The sequence below is a fragment of the Eublepharis macularius genome, chromosome 7 (genome assembly GCF_028583425.1).
Source record: "Eublepharis macularius isolate TG4126 chromosome 7, MPM_Emac_v1.0, whole genome shotgun sequence".
NCBI classification, from domain to species: Eukaryota; Metazoa; Chordata; class Lepidosauria; order Squamata; family Eublepharidae; genus Eublepharis; species Eublepharis macularius.
Genome location: NC_072796.1, coordinates 44429247 through 44451691, shown reverse-complemented (window position 1 = coordinate 44451691; position 22445 = coordinate 44429247). Strand labels below are relative to the sequence as shown.

Here is a 22445-nt window from a genome sequence, read left to right as displayed (position 1 = left end):
TACCTCTGTCGAGGCTGGTTAGATGGAATCGTGGAAGTAGCATGTTGCTGGTTCCAATGGAAATGTTGGGTTGGTTGAGACGGGAACCAATTATATCTGGGATTGTAGAAGAGATAAGGTCTGGGAGGGAACCGGTGCTTACATGGTATGGCCAGGGTAATCCCTAGGGACCTAGCAGTCACCTTATCATCCTTTATCTTTTTAAATGTATCATCTGAAGTCGATGAGAAAAAAATCATTGCCACCAAAAGGTAGATCTTCAACCCGTAATCTATAATGGGGAGCCAATGCAGTGGTTCTAAGCCACGTATACCTCCATATAATGATGGCTGAAGCCATACTCGTGTGGAGCAATCCCCAATGTGTCTCGCAGTGAGGATCTGTTGCTTAGAGAGTCTAAGGGCTTCTCCCTGCAGTATCCTTGTGAGGCACTGTTTCTCATCAGGGATGAGACCCAGGTAAGGACTAATTTTGTGCCAGAGGAATAACTGGTACCTGGCCATAATGCCCTCGTAGTCACCAATATGCAAGTTAAGGGCCAATGAAGCATAAACCTTTCTCCCTAAAAAATCCAGTTTCTTTTTCTGTGGGGGCAGAATGGCCAGCACCCCATGGAAGATCCTTGCTTTGGAGAGTGTCTATGACTATGCAATTAGCAGAAGGGTGGTTGAATAAGAACCCAGCCCCATCCTGTTTGGTTTTTAAAGGTTGTCTAACATCTTTGAAGTCACTGGTGTGGATGCCAGAGTCGACCAAACTCCTTTGCAACATTCAACATTCCCTGCATGATGGGGAATGCCACCAGTCCCGTTGCCTCGGAGTGGAGAACCTAAAGACTGGATCTGAGGAGGTCAGAGCAGAGCAAGTCATCTCAGTCTCCAATGACCTTGCCATCCTGACCAACTGTTTGGAATAGAAGTGAAAGTCTTCAGTAGTAGACACAGTAGAGTCCCCCATTATACATTCGAGAGGGGATGGCTCAGATGCCACGTCAGAACCAAAGTCAGAACCTTCATCAGAGTGTGCAGGTGGATCAAGTGCCAGTTCCACAGTCTCAGAATCCATAGGAACCATTGGAAGAACCGATGCCATTTTTGCCTTCGCAACTGAAGGACGAGGTTCAGCATGGCAGTAGTCAGAAGCCTCCTGTAGATAATACTGAAGTGCCAGGTAGAGGCCAGTATATCCCTCAATGCCATAGGCGTAGTAATGATAGGGAGTGTCATAGGGGTATGGAACCCATGGACGTCTATGTTGCCTGACAACCTCTAGACAACTCTCGGTCGGAGCCGAAGAAGCTGCTTCCTTCTGTGCAGGTTGCACTGGGAAGGTGGTAATGGTGATAAAGCCATTCCTAGTTCAAGGAAGTCTGACATTTCACTGTCTAGAATGGCAGGAACCGAAGCCGAACAATGCAAAGGAGTTCTCAAAGCCACAGGTGGACTGGATGCCACCGAGGTGGATGGAGCCAAAGCTGAGGATCGTTTCTTCTTCTGAGGTCTCAGAGTTGGGTGTTTATCAGCATGTCTTGACTTCAGCTTGGCTTTTTTCAAAGGCAGCTCGGAAGAAAACCAAAGTGGGCCGGAATCTTTAGCAGGAACCAATTGGTTCATATTATCTGCACTTGGAGCCGAAGTAATAAGTACCGAGGATGCCCATTCTGGGCACTGCGGTCCTTTTTTAGTGGCTTTTGTCAGTTCAGAATTGGAGACATCCTTCAAGGCTGACTCCCAAAGAGCCGCTTTCAGACGCGATGCCCTTTCATGCCAGGCTTTAGGTGTGAACTGCTTACAAATGCCACAGTGCAGTGTTGTGTGCCTCACTACGACACGCGAGGCATTTGTCATGACCATTGGATTGGGCCATCTTGGAACTGAACTTGAGGCACTTCTTGAAGAGTGCCTTCGAAGTCATATCTTCTTCTTTCTTCTTTCTGCTTGGAGTTGAAGAGGAGCTCGAAGCACATCCTTCTTCACCAGCAGCTAAAGAAGAACTGAGAGAGGGATCTGCTCGCCTGGCCTTTTATAGCTGTGCCCACTGAAAAAAACACGCAAAAAGGCCAGGTGAGCGTCTTGCACCTTTTGGAGCTTTGATACGCCCATGGCTGGCCTGCGCATGCGCAGTTCCCATGTAGGACTGCACAGAAGACATGATGGTGAACAGGAAATCCTTAAGCCCACAGGACACTACACTATGCTTTCGTTGTGACTCTGCATACATGCTTTGACCCTCCTGTAACTATATCTGGGAAGAAAGGGTACACTTACAAAGGATCAGGATTTTAAAAAAAGAATTTATAGAATCCTTTTAACTGCATCGAGATTTGCTGACTTGCCCTGTTCGGCGTTCGTGAACAGGAGGCTCGTGGGACACTCATTTTTCACACACGCTACAACTTTTGAGCAGGTCTGTTAGTCAGTGAATGCAGACATCCCAGCACCAAGCAATCAATTCCCTAGGCAATGTAGGAGCCGCCTGCAGACCTTTTGCTGCCTTTGGAACACACCAATCTTAGCCCTGAAAGCTTTGATAGGCAGTTCTGGCTCCCAACCATTATTCTCTATATGAGTGTTTAGGACGGAGCCACGGTTTCACTTTCCAGCTGACAGTTACTGAGTGAGAAACTGATTGTTGCAGGAGTTTTTTTGCATTACGTGTCATGAGAGGACACGTGTTTGCTAGGCAGGGCAACATGCAGAGAGGAGAAGGCTTGGACTTCCCCTCAGTGGGGAAGCCCTAGTCTTGTGGGCTTGCTTTTCTCCTGTTCTCCTTTCACAGGAGGAAGAGGGGTGACCTGGCTGGTGAACTTTGCCGCTGTCTCCCTGCTGTTAATTGCACCCACCAAATGTGTTCAAGGGGTATCACTTTGCAATCCTTACTGTGTACAAAAATGAATAGATTTTGTAGTATGAGCTGACTTGTGTTTGCTTCTTTTGAAAAGCAGGATCGAAGTGATTCATAAGCACGTTACTATGCTGGAAGGGGCAGTGGGAGGGGAGGAAATGCATTGTGAAAGGATCTAAATGAAAGCACAGATTCTGCCCATCTTACAGACCCTACACAGGGTCCTGTAAATGTTGACGGCGATGGATTCAGGGAACTAGAAGCAGCTGGGATGGGGGGGACTAGACACCCACAGGAGCCCACCATGCCTGTCTTGTCCTCCTTCTCCATGGCCCCTTTGCAGAGAAGCACCACTGAAGCTGAGAGCCAAGCTACAAGTGACACCTTACACAGGTTGGACACTTCTCAGCTTCCCTCAAGTTTTGATGGGAAATGTAGGCGGTCCTAGCTTTACAGCTTGGCTCTCCATTACAGCTACAAGACCAGGATGCCTACATTTCCCATCAAAACTTGAGGGAAGCTGACAAGTGTCCAACCTGTGTCAGGCGTCACTTGTAGCTTAGCTCTGAGTCCAAGCTTTCCCCTCTCTGAATGTAAATTTAACGCTCGGCTCAGCAAGGGGAGACAGGAGGCAGTGCTCGTCCACCTTATGATCAAAACAGCACAGAGAGAGGCAGCTAGATCAGGTTGCTGTCTTCCTCCTGCATCTTCCTCAGGCGAGATGGCCAGTTAGTTTGTGCTGCAGCAACAATTTGGGAGCAAGCTTATTACAAGTTACTGTGTTTCCTCGGCTGAGGACTCACTCTTCTGTTTCATCCCCCCTTTTCTATTCTTACTTGCTTGTGGGGTGGTGGGCTAGGGCTTTGTCCCAACCCAGTCTCAGGGCTGCAGTCTTCCCATGCTCAGATCTGCCTCCTCATGATGATTGTTCTCCCTCCCAGAGTCGGCGCTTCCAGACTCCCCTCTAGAAGTCCAATGTGGAGATTTCTATTCCTCCAAGGTGACTCTCCCCCCCCACCCCCACCCCAGGATTAGGTCCCCTCATGGATCGCCTCTGTTCTTTCCTGTACAGGGATATTCCTGTCTCCCCAAAGAACATCCACTCCCTTCCCCAAATTTAACCTCCTCTTATAGATGGTCTCTGTCCTCGTGTCCTTTAAAAGAATATTCCTCCTGCTGTCTCCCCAAAAACATCTCCTTAACTTTCCCCTCAAAGAGTACTTCTCTCCCTCCCCATTCTAGCCCCAGAGCAGGTTTTCTGCTCCTAGGAACCATCATTCCACTCTGGGGCCTGTCATTCCATTCTCAAAGGAAGATTCTCCAACTCCATCTCACATTTTCATTGCAACTTTTTGGTGCTGCAAGCCAATGCAAGTCAATTGGTGTTTGTAGCTCCTATTCTATCTACTGGAAGTTTCCTGGGGGCGGCCGCTTTGGGGTCTGTAACTAGGACCTCCGAAATGCAATCTTGCCCAAACTTGGAGCGTGGCTGGAGGACAGCCTGCTGAGGACTCACTGTGAGTTCAGCATCTGTGAGTGCAAAGGGGGTGGTCTCAGGGACTCCAGAAGTGATGGACCACAGACCAATGAACCAATCAGTGAACTGGGGTGGATCTGTGAATGGTCTGTGGTCCGTGAAACACGATGGACCATGGTCCAATGGTCCATAGGTTTTTCCCAGTCCGTGTCCATGTCTGGTGCAAAGTAAAAGTAAAGTAGCTATATCATTGCTTTACAAAGTGCTTTGCCTGTCCTGCCAGAAATAGACAATGATTTGAAGCAGAGGTGAGTATTGCACAGCATGAGGACCTTGGACAGTAGGCTGTGAGAATCTGACACCCATTTTCAGCAACAGCTTGTAATGCTCACTGAGTTCATTAGACAAAACTGGCTTCTATCAAATCTGCTAGTTACTAAAGATTCAGAGGGACTTTTTGGAGGGGAATAGGTTCAGGCAGAGCTGTGTCAGCTGGGCTGGGAGGAGGAGCACAAAAGTGGGCTGCTGGAGAGGTGAGTGTTTTTCCTTGCCTTTCCTAAGCTGCCAGGGTTATAATTGACCAAGGCTTGCTGTGTGTGTGTTGTGTGTGGGAGCTGGTGCTTTTGGCCTGGGAGGGAATGAAGAGCTTAGCTTGCAAAGGGAGAGGTTTTCTCCTCGCTTCTCCTCGTGTGTAGTATAGTGTGCAGAGACTGTGTGAATGCTGTGGATGTAGTTTATCTGGATTTGAGAAAAGCTTTTGATAAGGTTCCTCAATACTGTTCTGATGTGAATTAGATGCTAGGATTGATAGATGTATAGGGAACTGGCTGGATAAATGTATCAAAAAGTTCTCAATGGCATCATGTCTGATTCGGGGAAGGTGTCCAGTGGAGAGCCACAGAACTTGGTTCTGGGCCCAGTGCTTTTCAGTATTTTTATAAATGATCTGGATGAGGATGTGAAGGGATTTGTACATGGCACCAAACTGGGAGGGGTAGCAAACACCCTTGAATATAGAGATAGAATTCAATGAGATCTGAACACAAACTAGAAAAGTGAGCAGATTTGAATAAGATGTGATTTAACATGGGTAAGTGCCGGGTCCTCTTCCTGGGTAACAAAGGGATACACTTTGGAGGAGGGATACACTTCTGGATAGCAGTGTGTGTGAACATGATCTTGGGACACAGGTGGATAGGAAGCTAAATATGAGCAGTCAGTGTAATGCAGCAGAAAAAAGGCGAATGCAATCCTGAGGTGTCTCAACAAAGGCATAACATTCAAATCACAGGATGTCATTGTCCCACTATATACTGCATTGGTCAGGCCCCACCTGGAATAATGTGTGCCGTTCTGGAGGCCTTTCCAAAAAAGGATGTTGACAAATGCGAACAGGTACAGAGAAGAGCAACCAGGATGATCAGGGGCCTGGAGACCAAGCCCTACGAGGAAAGACTGAGGGAATTGGCAATGTTCAGTTTGGAGAAGAGGCGGTTGAGTTGATTGCTCTCTTTAAGTATTTAAAAGGTTGTCACTTATGGGAGGGAAGGGAGCTGTTCCTATTGGCAATATTGGCAACAGAGGATAGGACTCGAAACAATGGGTTTAAACTACAGGAGGGAAGCTACTGGCTGTACATTAGGAAAAACTTCTTCACATTAAGAATAATTCAGCAGTGGAACTGGCTGTCTAGGGATATGGTGGGGTCCTCCTCATTAGCAGTCTAGGAGCAGCTAGATGAATACTTGTTGAGGATGCTTTAAGCTGTTCCTGCATTGGGCAGGGGGTTAGACTAGATAGTCTTTAAGACACATTCCGATTCTATGATTCTATCCTTTCCCCCCATTGAATTAGACTCAATGCGGGAGGGGGGGGGAGAGAGAGAGAGAGAGAGAGAGAGAGAGCATAAAAAGTTAACAATGTCACCTTCACATTGATTGCATTTTTCATTTTGGGACGGTTTAATACTAGCTTTGTGATGTTGTCCTTGGTAGAAACTTGTAGTGTTTCATAGTCAGACTTGCTGTCTGGAGGGATTTCTTTAACTTGACTCGAAGATTCTGAAGACACCAAACTTGACACAAGATTAACATATTGCTGTCTGGCACTTTCCTGTAATAAGAAATTCCTTTAATTAATGTTAAACACATGCTGAATTATGGCTTGACTGGCTACCTAGAAAGAAGAATCAAGATACAAAACGGGGAATTTAGCATCAATAAAAAACCATAGTCCGTTCCCCAACGTCTCTTTGGGGTTGAAAAAATATAAATATGTCCATTATAGTTTCTGATCTTTTGGAAATTCTTGGTTACTATATAGTGGTTGTGGAAGTTTGCTCTGGCCTAGAAGTTCAGAAATTTCCAGGCTGCCTGAAGACACCACTTGGAAAACCACCTACTTTCTTCTTCCCGATAAACCCTTTCTTTGATCTCTACCACCACCTACTCAGTGGATAAAATATAATTGGCCAGAAGAGTGGGACTCCAGCCCTCTTTTTCTTTATCCTCACAACTCTGTGAGGTAGGTTAGCCTGAAAGAGAGTGCCCAAGCAAACTTCATGGTAGATGGGGACTTGGAAGTTTGGCCTCCCAGTCCTAGTCCAGCCACTACAATATACTAGCTACTCAGCTTAAAAATTATATCCCAAAAGAGCTCACATCAATTAAAATTCAGCACATAATATGCAATAATATATATTACATACAATATTAAAGATAATTATGCATATAGTTCCTATAGGTATAATTTAGCAACTTGTCTGAATCTTCCAATAACTGGTAATGAAGCAAATAACATTTTGCTTTAAACCATGTGTATGCACATTTATTTTTATTTATTTTATTTTACAAAATTTATACCCCACCTTTCTGTCCTCATAAGAGCCACCAAGGCAACTAACAAATTAAAACATGCATATTAAAATCACATCTTAAAACCATCAAAAATAACCATTAAAACAATTAAAGCCAGGCCTAAAATACATACAACCAGAGCTAAAATACATACAAAAACATAAAAACAACATTGGGCAGAAAGGGGGGATCATTGAGGGAATGCCAAAAAAAAAAAGTCTTCACTTGCTGGCAGAAAAAGGCAGCAGAAGGGGACAAACAAATCTCTCCGGAAATAGAGAGTGGCAGTGTTTTGGTGCCACTACCAAGAAGACCCTCTCTTGGGTTGCTACCTGCCTAATCTCAGAAGGTGGGGGTACCCAAAGCAGAGTCTCTGAAGATGACCACAGTGATCTGGTAGGTTAATAAGAGAGTAGGTGGCTCTTCAGGTACGTTGGTCAGCATCAGCACTTTGAATTGTGCCTGGAAACAGATTGGGTGCTAGTGTAAGATGACCCACTCCAGTCAACATCCTTTTTGTTGATCATACTTTTTGTCAATATCCTGGTCTTTGCCCAGCATTCTGCACCAATTAAATTTTCTGAACACTTCTCGAGGGCAGCCATATGTACAACACATTTCAGTAATATAATCTAGATATAACCAGGGCATGTACTGCAGTGGTCAGATCTTGGAGGGGCTGCAAATTGCTTATCAATCAAAGCTGGGGAAGGAGTGTCTGTTGCAAATTTGTGAGCAGTTCTGTCCTACATGCTTGGCCTTTGATCACGGTGACTCAGTCTATTTTACATGACAAAAAGGAGGATAATGTTATAAGGTAAAATAATTATTTATACGCAATATTAGAATTACATTTATCTGTTTCATAAAAGATCTAAAGGCAACGCTTCTCTTGATATCAGTGGGACATTTTGGATACTTCTAAAAGCTTTTGAAGTGCATTTTTTATCCTACCAAGAGAGACTACAATAGGATAGCAAGATCTCGTTTTTATTCTATGTCGGTAACTCTATTGATAACCTGATAAAGTGTACTTCTTTTATAAATTAATCTCTGGCTTTGCATACGGGGCCTTTCCATGACATTTTTAAAAGAGCCAATGATGCAAACTACAGGGATTTTTAGGGTTGCCAGGTCCCCTTACCCTCCCAGCACGAGGGGGGGAACCTGGCACTTACCTGGGTGTGACCTTCTTACGTGCATGCTTTGTACACGCACACTCCCGGCATGTGTGATAACATCACTGCCAGAAGTGACATCATCGTGCCCGGCAGCAGGTATGTTCTTGCCCTTCACAGGGCCAATTGAGGCCTCTGTGAAGCAGGAGAGCATGCCCGCTGCTGGGTGCAATGACTTCATGTTGTTGGGGCTGGCAGGAGCGTGCCCACTGTGTGCTGGCCCAGGAGGTTTTTTGCTCATTCCTATTTCTGTTACATATGTCTATTACTCTTTCCTTCTAAGGGATCCAAGCTTGGGTAAGCGTTAGCCCCGGGAACTTCTCTTTGCTTGTAGCATAAAAGCATAGTGGAATAAAGTTGCATGGGACAGAGCTCACTTCTTCAGGGGTGCATGTGTGAACAACAAGTACAAACAGAAGAACAGCGGAGGAAATATGGGATCTTATGACAAAGTGAGGCCAAAAGGCCCAACAATCTAAAACAGCCAGAGCACGTGAAAAAAGCTGAAGAGCTAATGATCTCATCAGAGTGGGTGATCAATTGGCAAAGCAAGATCAGTATTTTATACAACCTTTACCTCTCTCTGTGAGTTTTGATGGCAAGTAAGAAAGTATGTAATTGAAAAGCCATAACTTTTTAAAAATGCATTGCGAAAAGACATATTTTTCATATCAATGGTTCACTTCTACTGAAAATAAACTAAATAAAAGAATGGGCATCATTTTTGAAATATTCAGAGGAGCAACTCATAGAAAATTCACAAATTAAATCACAGCAGGAAGAAGACATCTCATAATGACCAGGAGAATTTCCAAGGCCAGGAGGAGTAGCTTAGTATCCTATATTGCTCTTTATCCCTTTCTGGTGATTAATTTAATTTAATTTAATATATTGGATTTGTTGCCTGCCCTCCCTACAAGCTGGCTCAGGCCGGGTCACATTATCATAATACAATAAGTAAAAACAACAATAAACAATAATAAGATAGAATAACAATTTTAATACAAATTTTAAAACTACATATCGGGGACTTCCGGTTTGGGGTAATGGCGAGACCGACGTGATTCAGAGCTCCGGATCATCCAAGGTGCTGTTTTTTGGGCTGGTGGGGCATTCAGATCGCCCACAGCCTCCGGATTTCAGTCAGAAATCCGGCAGGAATGCTTGTAGCCCTGAGAGTGAAGGGTCTCGGCGGGTGGGAGGCTCTGAATTAAGGGCTTTCCTCCCAAGCCTTGAGATCCTCCTCGGAGAAGGGCGGCTAAAATCCCTGCAGCAGCTTTGGGAGTCATTAAATTGACATAGGCTCATTGTTCCCCAAGCCTCGGGAACGGAATTGAACAGAATTGGACGTTTGAAGCAGTGAGTACATCCCAAGAAGTTTATGCTAAGTTAAGATTACTATCTCCCCCAACAGACCGTTTTACTGAATAAAGACCGAATTTTTAAAAGAACAAAAGACTGAGTTACCAAGCTGAAAAAGTATACTAAAAGACTGAGTAGTTTAATTTGAGCTTTGAGAGTGAGAAAAAGTTAAAAAGAGCTAAGAAGAATATTGTTTTGCATACCTGCGGTTGGGGAGATAGTGACGCGGTGGGCGGATCGTGGGAATTGGAAGGCGTGCCGCCAGACAGGAAGTGGAGGATAATAGATGGAGAGGAGATAGAGAGAGCGCGGTGAGGGAGGTCAGGAAGATCAGGAGGACCCGGAAGAAAAATAAAGTTAGAAGAGGAAGTGAAGTACCCACCATTGAAAGTAAGGGAAAGGAAACGGAAGCAAAGGATTCACCACTGAAAGTAAGGGAAGATCATCGGTGTGACAGCATTACCATAGAGAAAGATCGCCCAACATTTTATATCATAGAGAAACATCGCCCGACATTTTAAGGGTAAGGGAAGCCTCAACTGCCATTTTAACTGAGGGCAAACATTTAAAAATTTTGATATATAAAAATAGAGATTTGAATTAAAAAGAAGACGGAGTTAAGAAAGAGAGCTGATTTGTGGGGACCCAAGGCAAGTCCGATGGCCTCCAAAAAAGAAAAGGACTGGCAGGTTGCCATCGAGAATTTGGATAAGAAAATAACAGAGGGAAATAAAGAGATTTGGGAGATGATACAACAACTACAGCAAAATTTAATGACGGAAATGAAAGAAGCGATTAAGTCAGAGATTACGGAAGTTAAAAAAGAGATGGAGGCAATAAAAACAGATTTACAGAACACCCAACAAAAGGTACAAGAAACGCAACAGATGGTGCAGGACGGGGAGAAAAAAACGGAGGCTATACAGACAGAGACTGTGGGTATGGGCGAAAGAATTGTGATGATGGAATGCAAAGCAATGGACAGACAAATTCGTATGAGGGCGGTCCCGGAAAAAATGGATGGATCCGCTCTTAAACAAGTACCTGAAATATTGGCAAAATTTTGGGGACAAACAGAGGAGGAAATGATGACTCACTTGGATATCGTGTATAGAGTCAATTCAAAATATGCAGAACAAAAGAACTTACCAAGAGATATTATTGTCCAATTGACCACAAGGAGAATGAAGGAGGAAATTATTAGAAGACACTTTGAAACTCCATTGGAGGTAGCCGGGACACGGATTCGAATTATGAAAGAAGTACCACGTAAAGTACTCCAGGATCGGAAAAAGTATAGAGATTTGACACAAAAGCTGAGGGCAGCTGAAATTAGATATAGATGGGAGCTGCTGGAAGGAGTGACTTTTGAATTTCAATCAGGGAGACAAGTCATTAAATCGAAATATGCAATGGATGTATTTCTGATGGAGAATGGAAAAGACTCTCCTAGCTCATCCAGGTTATAATTATGGAGTACAAATTAATTTCATGGAATGTTAATGGACTTAATTCACCCTCTAAACGAAAAGCTGTGTTACATTGGTTATCTAAACAAAGAAGTAATTTGATTTGTTTACAAGAGACTCATATTAGGGATCAAGATGCTAAATATTTAATTAACAAAAAGTTAGGAAAACAATTTGTTTCGGCAACAAAGCAAAAAAAGAGGGGAATTGTTATATATATAAAGGAAGAATTGCAACCCAAATTAATAGTGTCTGATAAAAATGGAAGATACCTGGCTGTGGAATTTTTATGTAATGCAAAAAAAACTTTGGTACTTGGACTATATGCGCCAAATGGCTCCAAGGATATATTTTTTAAAGATTTACGAGAACAAATGGAGCAATGGACTTATGATCAGGTAATCATAGCTGGAGATTTTAATGGAGTGGTAGATTTGCAATTGGATAAAAGTTCATCAACAAGTAAAGTAAGGATGGGGAAATTACCAAAGTCTTTTTTTGAAATTCAGGAACAAGAAAATTTAGATGATGTTTGGAGAAAATATAATCCTAAAGCGAAGCAGTATACGTTTTTTTCAACTAGTCATCAATCTTTTTCCAGAATAGATATGATCTGGGCGTCTAAAGAACTGGTAGTGTTTACAAAAGAGACTGACATATTACCGAAAGTTAGCTCGGATCATAATCCTGTGATGTGGAGATTTGGAATGAGAAATAAGTAACGGAGATGGAGAATTAATGAGGATCTTTTAAGTGACCCAGAATGCGCTGAGGTGCTTAGAAAAGAAACGAAGTTCTTCATTCAGTGTAATGTGGATAAAGGGGTGTCAATGCACATGGTCTGGGACACATATAAAGCTGTAATTAGAGGTGTGTTGATGGACTTAAATGGTAGAGAGAAGAGGAAAAAAGGAGCGAAATTAAAAGAGATTCAGGAAAAAATATTCAAGTAGAACAACAACTGAAAAAGAGGCCAGGTAAAAAGAAATTGTTGTATGAAATAAAGTTACTGCAAGAACAAATTAGGGCTATGGAAAATAAAGAAGTGGAGTGGGAGTTGAAGAAAAAGAAGCAAAAATCATTTGAAGGAGCTAATAAACCAGGGAGATATTTGGCGTGGCAATTAAAGAAAAAGAGAGAGAAAAGAACAATAAGCAGAATTATAGAAGAGGGGAAGGAATTATATGATCAAGGGTTGATTGAGAGAGCATTTTATAAATACTATGCCAAGCTATATCAGAAAAAAATAGTGGATTATGAAAAGATAAGAGACTACTTTGACATGATTGATCTACCAAAGGTGCCGGAGAAGTTGAAAGAGAAGCTTAGTGCTGAGATAACAACAATGGAAGTGCTACAAGCAATACAAGCTACTACAGTTGGTAAAGCTCCGGGACCAGATGGAATTACAGCAAAATTTTATAAACTGATGGCGGAGGATTTGAAACAACTGATGGAAAAAGTGATGAATGAGAGATTGGAAGGGGTTGAGATGCCAGATACATGGAAAGAGGCTAATATTACATTGATACCGAAGGAGACATTAGACTTAAGTAAAGTTAAGAACTACAGACCAATATCTCTAACTAATAATGACTATAAAATATTTGCAAAGATATTAGCGGAAAGACTTAAGGCTTGGTTAGTGGAATTCATAGATGAAGACCAAGCTGGCTTTTTACCGGAAAGGCAAATAAAAAATAATTTACGAGTGCTGCTGAATGCTATTGAGTATTATGATAAAAATCCAGGGAAGCAGGTTGGTTTTTTTTTTTGTGGATGCAGAGAAAGCGTTTGATAATTTGAATTGGGATTTTATGTTTGCAACAATGGAGAAGATGCAGATGGGAGAGAAGTTTATACAAGCAATAAAGGCAATATATAAAAACCAATCTGCAAATACAGTTGTCAATTCGGATGTGATGAAAAAGTTGGAAATAAGAAAAGGAACAAGACAAAGGTGTCCGCTTTCCCCACTTCTGTTTGTAATGGTATTGGAGATCTTACTTAGGCAAATAAGAGAAGATAATTCAATAAGAGGATTGAGGACAAAAGGATTTGAATATAAAGTGAGAGCTTTTGCTGATGATATAATGGTGATAGTGGAGGATCCAATAGAGTGCATGCCAAAATTGATGAAGAAAATGAAAGACTTTGGAGATTTAGTGGGATTTGTAATAAATAAGGTGAAGTCCAAAATACTGTGTAAAAATATGACTAAACAACAACAAAAGGAGTTGATGGATAAGGTGGAATGTGAAGTAGTGAACAAAGTCAAATACTTGGGAGTGGAAGTTACTGCGAAAAATATTGATTTATATAAGAATAATTATGACAAGTTATGGCAACAAATAGATAAAGATATGATCAGATGGAACAAAATGAACTTGTCATGGTTAGGTCGCATTGCAGTAATTAAGATGAATGTTCTTCCAAGAATGATGTTTCTATTACAGACAATACCTGTTGTTAAGGATAGTAAACAATTTGAAAAGTGGCAGAGAATGATTTTAAATTTTGTTTGGGCTGGGAAAAAACCCAGAGTTAAAATGAAAGTACTTTATGATGCAAAAGAAAGAGGAGGTTTACAATTACCAAATTTTAAATTATACCACAATGCGGTATGTTTGGACTGGTTAAGGGAATGGTTGTCATTGAAGCATTTGAAGTTATTAGCACTGGAAGGATACAATAAACTATTTGGATGGCATGCATATCTATGGTATGACAAAAGTAAAAGCAGATTCTATGTTTTTACATCATTATGTAAGAAGAAGCTTGTTTGCGGTATGGAACAAATACAAGAAATATATGGAAGAGTCTATACCAATGTGGATTATCCCTGCGGAAGTAGTAAACCCAAGAACAGACTATGCAGGGGAAGACTGGTTGACATATAAAGAGATTCTTGAGATAAAGCAGAACAATTATTTGCTTAAAGGCAATGATGAATTGCCATTCCAATATGGATGGTTTCAATATATGCAGATAAAAGACTTATATGAGAAAGACAAAAGGAAAAATGGTTTTAGATTACAAAATTCTGAGATTGAGAACTGTTTGCTTCAGGGGGGGAAGAAAATAATCTCTAAAATATATAAGATATTACTGAAATGGTTTACAGAGGAGGAGGTCGTTAAAGTTCAGATGGTCAAATGGGCAATAAATTGTAAAAGGGAAATTTCAATGGAAGCTTGGGAAAAGGTATGGAAAAATGTAGTTAAAATCTCAGCATGTACCACTGTGCGTGAAAATGTATATAAAATGTTGTATAGATGGTATTTAATACCGAAGAAGTTGGCCAATGGTAATAGCCAGATTTCTGATAAATGTTGGAAATGTAAACAGCATGAAGGTTCATTCTATCATATGTGGTGGACTTGTGATAAGGCTAAGCAGTTCTGGGGAGGATATAGTAAAAGTTATGTCAGATATTTTACAAAGGAATATAAATAAACCCCCGGAATTGCTGTTATTATGTATGAACCTAGAAGATTTTGATAAAATGGACAGAGTTATGGTGTTTTATACGATCACGGCGGCCAAAATGTGTTATGTACAGTTGTGGAAGACTCAGGAGATACCATCTATGGAAGATTGGATTCTGAAAGTTTTGAATATGGCAGAAATGGACAAGTTAACAAGGAAATTGAAAGAACAAGAAGAATTGGACTATACATTAAGCTGGGAAAAAAGTTAAGAAATATGTGGAGAAAAAGTGGGACATGAAGGGGAAACTGTGGTCTTTGGAGAATTAAAGGGGAGATAGAAACTTACTTAAGGTCAAAAAGGGGTATATTTTACTGTATCTTATTGGATTAGTATGGAGTTATAGTATTATAGTATTAAAAAGTTAAGAGATAGTATTTACAGGGGAGTATAAGTTTGAGTAATAAGGTTGAATAGGTTATAGGGAGTATATGTGAAATATAGATAATAGGTATTTAAGGAATAGTATGTTACACATATATATGTATCTTTTTTTTAGTTAGTATATGTACTTATTATATACTTATATAATTTTTATATTTTTAATTAAGGTAAGTAATATAGTAAGTGTAGATAGTTAAGATAAGTAAAGAGATTTGATTAGTATGTATAATATAGATATACATTATAGACTTTAAGAATTTATATGATATACTTTTTAGATTAAGTTGGGTATGGAAAACTGCTGGGAGTCACCAGAAAAGAGGGGGGGAGGATGGGGAAAATGTTATGGGGTAGAAAATGATAATGATTTTTGTGTATGTTTGTGAACCCATCCAATAAATTTTTTTAAATTTTTTTAAAAAAAAACACATATCTAAAATGCAGCATATGATGTTTATGACAATGCAGCTCTCACTCAATATCATGGGGGCAGGGCAGGGCAGGTAGGTAGACAAGTGTGTTAACAAACAGCAGATCAAAGGCCATAGCAGACCAAAGGCCATAGCAGAGAGGCCAACCGGGCAGTTTGGCCATGCCTCAACCACTATCATAGGCCTGGCGAAACAGCTCCATCTTACAGGCCTGGTGGAAGTGTAACAAGTTTCACAGGGCCTGGTCTTGATGGAGAGTTCCACTAGCCTAGGGTTGCCAGGTCCCCTTGTCCTCCCAGTGGGAGTGGGGGACACGGCACTTAGCTTCCCCCCTTCTTCCTCGCACATGCGCTCCTGGCCTGCATGATGACATCACTTCTGGGAAGTGATGTCATCATGCAGGCCGCAGCTGCAGGGGGCCAGATCAGGGTGCTGCGAAGCACAGGAGCAATCCCGCACTCTGCAGCATCCTTATTCGGGCCGAATCAGGCCTGCGGGAACGTGCAGTACTGCCCAGGAGCACACCCCTGGGAGGCACGTTCTTCCCCCACCAGCCAAGTATAAGCAGAGGCAGGGTGGTGGAGGGTGGGAGTGGGGGATCCCGTGCCCTTAGTGGGGGACTGACAACCCTACACTAGGCTGGTGCCAGTGCTAAAAAGGCCCTGGCCCTGGTCAAGGCTAGGTGGACCTCCTTGGGGCCAGGGATCACCAGAAGATGTTTATCAGCTGAGTGAAGTGCCTTCTGGGGAACATATGGTGAGAGGCAGTCCTGCAGGTATGTTGGTCCCAGTCCATATAGAACTTTAAATATCATAGTCAGAAGAGGAATAAATTATACACCCTAACTTTGTAAGCCAAATCTTAAAGTAGGATTTTGATTTTTTTTATCATGCCAAGCTTTAATTATATATAGCTAACATACAACAAATGTACATGCAAATATATGCAACAAAAAATAAAAATTTGCAAATAATAGCATACTGACCTGTGGCAAAGTGCCAAGTGAATTCCACGCATCCCATTTGGCCTTGTTAATAAAATCTAGCATGCCTGGTTTGGGGGTATTGCAGGGCCCCTGAGTTGCCTGCATGAAGGAAAAGATACAAATTTCTATAACCTTTCAAATTCGTTTAAACTGATTAAACAAGAAATCAAAAACACAGAATCAGCCATAAGGTTTTAATATAGCTATCTTGGACAAAGAGTTAAACTACTGCTAGTTTGCTCCGTGTTCTTATAAACAGCCCATTTTTTTAAGACTTCTGTATTAACATTTTGCCATTCCAAGATATTAAAGGCATGCAAATTCTTTCAGGTAAAGTAGTGGTCTGTGTGTACTTCTGGAGCAGCATGCACAACCATCCCAGAAGAGCTCATGTAGTCCTCACCTCCCTATTTGAGGGGCTGTGTGTTCAGCATCTTGGCCAAACTATGCAGAGCCTCATCTCCACCTTGCCCTCTCAAGCCCAGGGCAAGCAGAATGAAGCTGTGCAGAGAACCCTACACTTACACCTCAATTCTTGTAGACTGTGTGATATACACTCTACTACATGATAGGGTATGTCCCCCAGTTTGGTTGATGGACACAGTCTGGGAGTGCTGTGCTTGGAAGGGAATTCCCAGGTGCACGGAGACCTGATTCAGAACAGGATTATAGTGTGTGAACACCCCCTGCCCCAATTTTCTGAATTGAAATGGCCCCAAGGAATTATTGTTTGTACCAACAGAAAACAACAAATACTGATGGGAAGAAGTAAGGAAAATCATGCTAGCTTACTAATAGCAGCTGAATTCTGTGTGAGCTGAGTTTGTTTCTCTTTCGGCTTGAAAGTACTTGGCCCATGTCTTGCACCCTGAGACCTGCATTAGGCAGCTCAGTGGACCAGGACCAATCTAGGATATGTTTGTGGGGTTTCTTTTGTTTTATTTAAATTGTATTAATTAAACTGATTGCTGAAATTGTAGTTTGGAATTTTCAGAAAGGCAGAAAAACAGCACAGAAAAACCTAAACAAACAGATAGACATTAACAGCTCAGTCTTATGGGGGTTGCTGAAAGTGCTTAGGAAGCCAACGAGGAGGTACGATGGAGTATCTCACACATATGCCGCTGTAACCTCTAGATAGGATGGCGCAGTCCGTCCAGGTTCCCTGCCAGTTTCCAGGCGCAGTAGCTGGATGCAGGTAGATCTACAGTGTAAATCCTTGTTCCAGTGGGCCAGGGGGCGCGGCAGGGGTGCGAGTTAGTTGGCTCCCTAAGCTATTTTGGGTTCAGGAATGCTGTGGCCCCCCAGAGCAGCAGAAAGTTACATCACAAAAAAGGTGGGGCAGCCCATAGGCACCAATTGTATAGGAAAAGTTGCTTCCCCCATGCTTAGCCCCACCCAAAGGGCTCATAGGAGCATAGGACTACAGACGCAACCAACCTTCTCACACCCCCAGAGTAGGCAAGCCTTCTCCGAGGCGCCAAGTCACAGCCCCCACACCCTATATAACCCCCAGCCACGGTGCCCATTAACTCAGGTAAGTAGGGATGCAGCACAAGGTTCTGCCTGAGAGCCCTCTGCTATGGGGACTTAGAGTACAAGGCAGAAAAGGGTGTACATGGTGATGGGGAAAGCGCACAGAGGGCGCACTTTGCGAGATCTGATGAACTCCTTGCTCTCACACATTGGAGGAGAGCTAAGTCCAGAATAGCTGACTAACTTCTTCCATTCAAGTTCCCTTACAGGTAGCCCATCTCCAGAGTCTTGGTTCAAGGAGGGGGGCAAGGCTGTGCTGACAGGTAAGAAGGAGCTGGGGAGCTGGCTGCCCCGGCTTGCTCATTCATACCCTCCTTCGCACCCCCCTCATACATGAGCTGGTGCATCCCCCCAAAAGCTGACCTCTGCAATTGAGTTTGGTGGCAGAGAGGTGGCCTCTGCCCTTATGGCACCATGGCCCATGCCTGCCAAAGAGATGAGCTGCCTCTAACGGAATGGGGTATGGGGATGCTTGCAGCCCATGTCAGAGTTGCAAGCAGAGTCTCTCATCTGCACTCCCACCCCCTCAGAGAGAGGAGAAAGCACGGTCATGGGTCAGGGGCCATGCAACACTCGGACTGTTTTTCTCACAGGATCAAAGCTCCATACAGCCATGGAAGCAGCAGCAGTCAGCCTGGTGCATTCAAAGACCACTGTCCTGCCAGGGGGGGGGGGGGCATTTGTCACCTGGTTGCTGGCAGCACCTGAGACGGAGGGGCTATCCCCCCCCCCGATCCATGGATACTTCCCCGAGGTGCATCAGACCTGGCTGTGGCTTGTGTGAGGCTGAGCTCCCTGCCCCCATCACACATGTTTCTGTTTCCCTTTCAAGCAAGCTGCAGTCCGATAGGGAGGCCTGGGAGCAAGGCTGTTTCTGCCCCCTTTAATCCTCGATGATTGCCTTTCCAGCCAAGTTCAGAGAGTGGGTCCCCTGTTGGCTTGTGACTTAACCTTGCTCCTGAGAAAGCAGCATGAGGAATAGCTCTCCCAGCACCAAGAACAGCACACCCAGGCACAGTCACTTACCCAGATGAGAGGAGCTGGCAATCTGTGTCCAGCCATCCTCCTCATTTTTGGCAGCTCAATTAAGTCTGTGTTGCGCAATGATCCTTTCCCTGTCTGCTAGCCTCCACATTACAATGGTTCCATGTCCCTCCCCAACACCTTCCTCCACGTCTCTCACTTCCCTGTTGGACTGCCCTTTTGCACATACCAGAGGATTTTTTCTGGCTCTGGGCTGGTAAGGATTGGGTGGCACCAAAGATGGTCTGCTGCAAAAAAGAGCAGCAAAAAAGAGCAGCTGCCAAGCTTCCCATTTAACCCCTTCTTCCCACTCAAACGCCATGCTGTAAGTGGGGTGAGTTGGAATGCTGTCTGTTTGTGTCTGCCGGGGGTGGGGGCCTCTGCCGGGACTTTAGCCCACCTCTCCTCCCATACTATTGGGGTTCATACTATTGGGGTTCATGTTTGAGCTGCAGAGGGCTCTCAGTTCCTTCCCAGCTAGTCTTTAGGGAACCACCTCACCAGGCTCTGAGACTTGGAGGGCAGATCCTGAGTGCCAGGGGCTGAGGGTCTGACCCTGGCCAAGTTCTTCTTGGTCCTGCTGCCTTTTTGTATTTACTTTCCCAGGAGAGAGGTGCACATGTCTCGGGGTGGCGGCAGTGGGAGGAGGCGTTTGCCAGAGGGTGTTGCTTTGGCTGCCAGCCTGTTCCTTGCAAGAAAGGGGTGTGTGGGCAGGCACCCTGACCGCATCTGGGGTGTCTGCCCCACCCCCCGCAAGCTGGGCAAGGCTTCTTTCCAGCTGGGTGTCTCTGTTAGGGTGCTGCGATCAAGGAGTCTTTGTGCGTTAAGCACATGCTCTCTAGAGGGGAGTTGAGTGGCATTGACAGGCAGCAGCGGGGCAATCATGGTCCCTGGAGTGGCTGCGCCTTTCCCTGTCACTTACAGGCTGTCAACAGCAGCTGCCCAGCAATTGGTGGCCACTGCTGGGGTTGCCAGGGGATCTAGGGAGCATGCTATCCTGGCTGGGCCTCACCGTGTCTTGCCCACCAGTATATCTTGCTCATAAAAATCTTTAGGGAGAGAACAAGAGCTGCTGGATATCTGCAGGCGGTTGGCCACCTGCATGTAAACAAATGTTAGGACTGCACTGCCCAGTTCCTTTATGGTTCAATTAGTAGCTTCCAAGGATGTTTCAAGTCAGGAACATGGTACATGATGGAAGGCTTTAGCCCTTTCTCTCTGAGTGCCATGGTCCCAATCCAAGTCAGGCCCCTGCACACCTGAGCAGTAGGATTCCAGCATAGAACTCCAGTTGCATATCTCATCCAAAGTCTTCGTGGCAGCTCCATGGGCTTTGTAATGTACAAATCATCCCACATCCCCCCCCCTTACATATCCTGGACATCCAAGAGTGGGAATATGGAGTAAGGAAAAGAGAACTAGAAAAGCTCACTGGACACTATTAACCTTACATTTTAAAAACCTAACACCCCCCTCCCTCCACAATTGTATTGCATATTCAAATGAAAACTCTCAGACAGATTTTAACAAATACAACTAGCTTAATCATCCCTGTACTTAAAAATATGGAGCTATCTCATATGAGAGCCCAGGTGATGTGGTTACTATCAGATACAAATGATTCCATTACTCTTTCTGCAGCAAAATATATAGGGGCAATAATTAAACATCAGAGACATGATCTCAAATAAGGTTCTTCCCGTTTTCATTTCTGCTTAAAGCAATAGCCGTATGAGCAGAGAAAGATGATAGATAGATAGATAGATAGATAGATAGATAGATAGATAGATAGATAGATAGATAGATAGATAGATAGATAGATAGATAGATAGATAGATAGATAGATAGATAGATATTTACAAAATGAAAATGGCCAGAATTACCTGTTTAAACAATGCATAAAGCTTCAGCTTTACTTCATTACCAGGATCAGTCTTCAAAAATTTCAGTTGATCTTTGGCCTTTTCAAAGTCTTCCTGGCTGACTTGCATGGCAGGTTTAGTTGTGTGTAACTGTACTTCAGGAAAATGAAGAGCCCAAGCTGTACTTCTGGAAGAAAAAAAATTAAACTATCCAAATTTATCCAATTAAAATTTTCAGTAGATAACAGAATGAATGCTCCAATTTCTTGTTCAAAAGGTTGCAAATCGTCATCAGAGCAAAGATCAGTTGCATTAAAATCACAGCTAAGTTTGGTTGTGGTATAATTAACCTTTGGACAAGATTATTTAACTGAATCCTTTAGGTAAACATTGAACTCTGGATTTTGTGAAGCAAAGGAAATGTACTACAGTTTACTTATTAGAATGTTTCCGATCCCACCTTTCCACCATTAATAAAATGTCTAAGACAGCAAACAACAAACACTATCAAACAGCAAACTAAAAATCAACAAATCCAATCAAGTGGCATCCAAACAAAACCAAAGTATCAGCAGTCACAAGAGGCAAAGGACACTGAGCAATAGAAAGAAATCCGATCACCTTGTAGTTCAAATGTAGGCTGGAACAGCAGCATCTAAACAAGGTGTCCAAAAACTGGAAGAAAGAGCTAGACGAACCTTTCAAGGACAGTGTGCCTAAGCCTGGGCACTAGAGTTCAGTCAGGGTGGGAAGATTGGGGGGGGGGAGCCTGAGGACAGACTAGGGATCCAGTGGTCCCAGGGGCCAAAGTGGGGGCACAGAGAATGGGAGGCAGCAGGGTACTTACATCATGCATGTGCTCCCGTGCTTCCCTGTCCCACTGAACTGGCTGCTCTTGCAATTTCTCTTATACTGACATCATTTTCCAGAATGCAGGAAGAGCTGAGGGGTGCATTGAAGCTTCACTGCGCCCAGCACACACACTCCTCCCCCCTGTATCTCCCCCCATCAGCCAGGTGAGTGAGGCCAGGGGGGCAGCAGCGAGATGGCAAGCCTAGGAGAGACTGCAGAGTATAATCCCATAGAGTCTACTCTTCAAAGCATTTGCAAATTCAGAACAATGGATCCTCCAGGGTTGAATCAGGATTTTTTCTTGCACTACAGATACTATTTTTCTGCATTTAATACCCCTGCTCTATCAAGTTAACCATAACATATTATAGCTAGCTTCCTGACACTCATTTGCAATGCTCCTCCCACCCTCTGCCTGAATTATAAAGACTCCTATTTTTTCACTCCTTGTATCTGATGAAGGGAACTTTGACTCTTGAAAGCTCATACCCTGGAAATCTAGTTGGTCTTTAAGGTGCTACTGGTCCCAAATCTTGCTCTTTTTTGCAAACCATCATGACTACCCATATGAAATGATTTTCCCTGGAGAACCGATCCCTGTAGTCTGGAGAACAGTTGCAATTCCAAGAGATATCCAGGTCCCATATGGAGATTGGCAATCTTACTGGGCAGCACCATACAGAAGGCTCTACTCCTCA

General features: G+C 43.4%; 1 protein-coding gene across 3 annotated transcripts in view; it reads right to left on the bottom strand.

Moving 5' to 3' along the window:
• The window catches only part of LOC129333723 (enoyl-CoA delta isomerase 2-like), an 89449-nt gene that overhangs the window by 31756 nt on the left and 35248 nt on the right, over positions 1-22445 (bottom strand). For all 3 annotated transcript variants that reach the window (XM_054985573.1, XM_054985575.1, XM_054985574.1), the window contains 3 exons: positions 20917-21082; positions 16475-16573; positions 6248-6433 (listed from right to left, as the gene is read on the bottom strand). In XM_054985573.1, coding sequence (XP_054841548.1) covers positions 6248-6433; positions 16475-16573; positions 20917-21082 — 451 coding nt within the window. The remainder of the gene's footprint in view (positions 1-6247; positions 6434-16474; positions 16574-20916; positions 21083-22445) is intronic.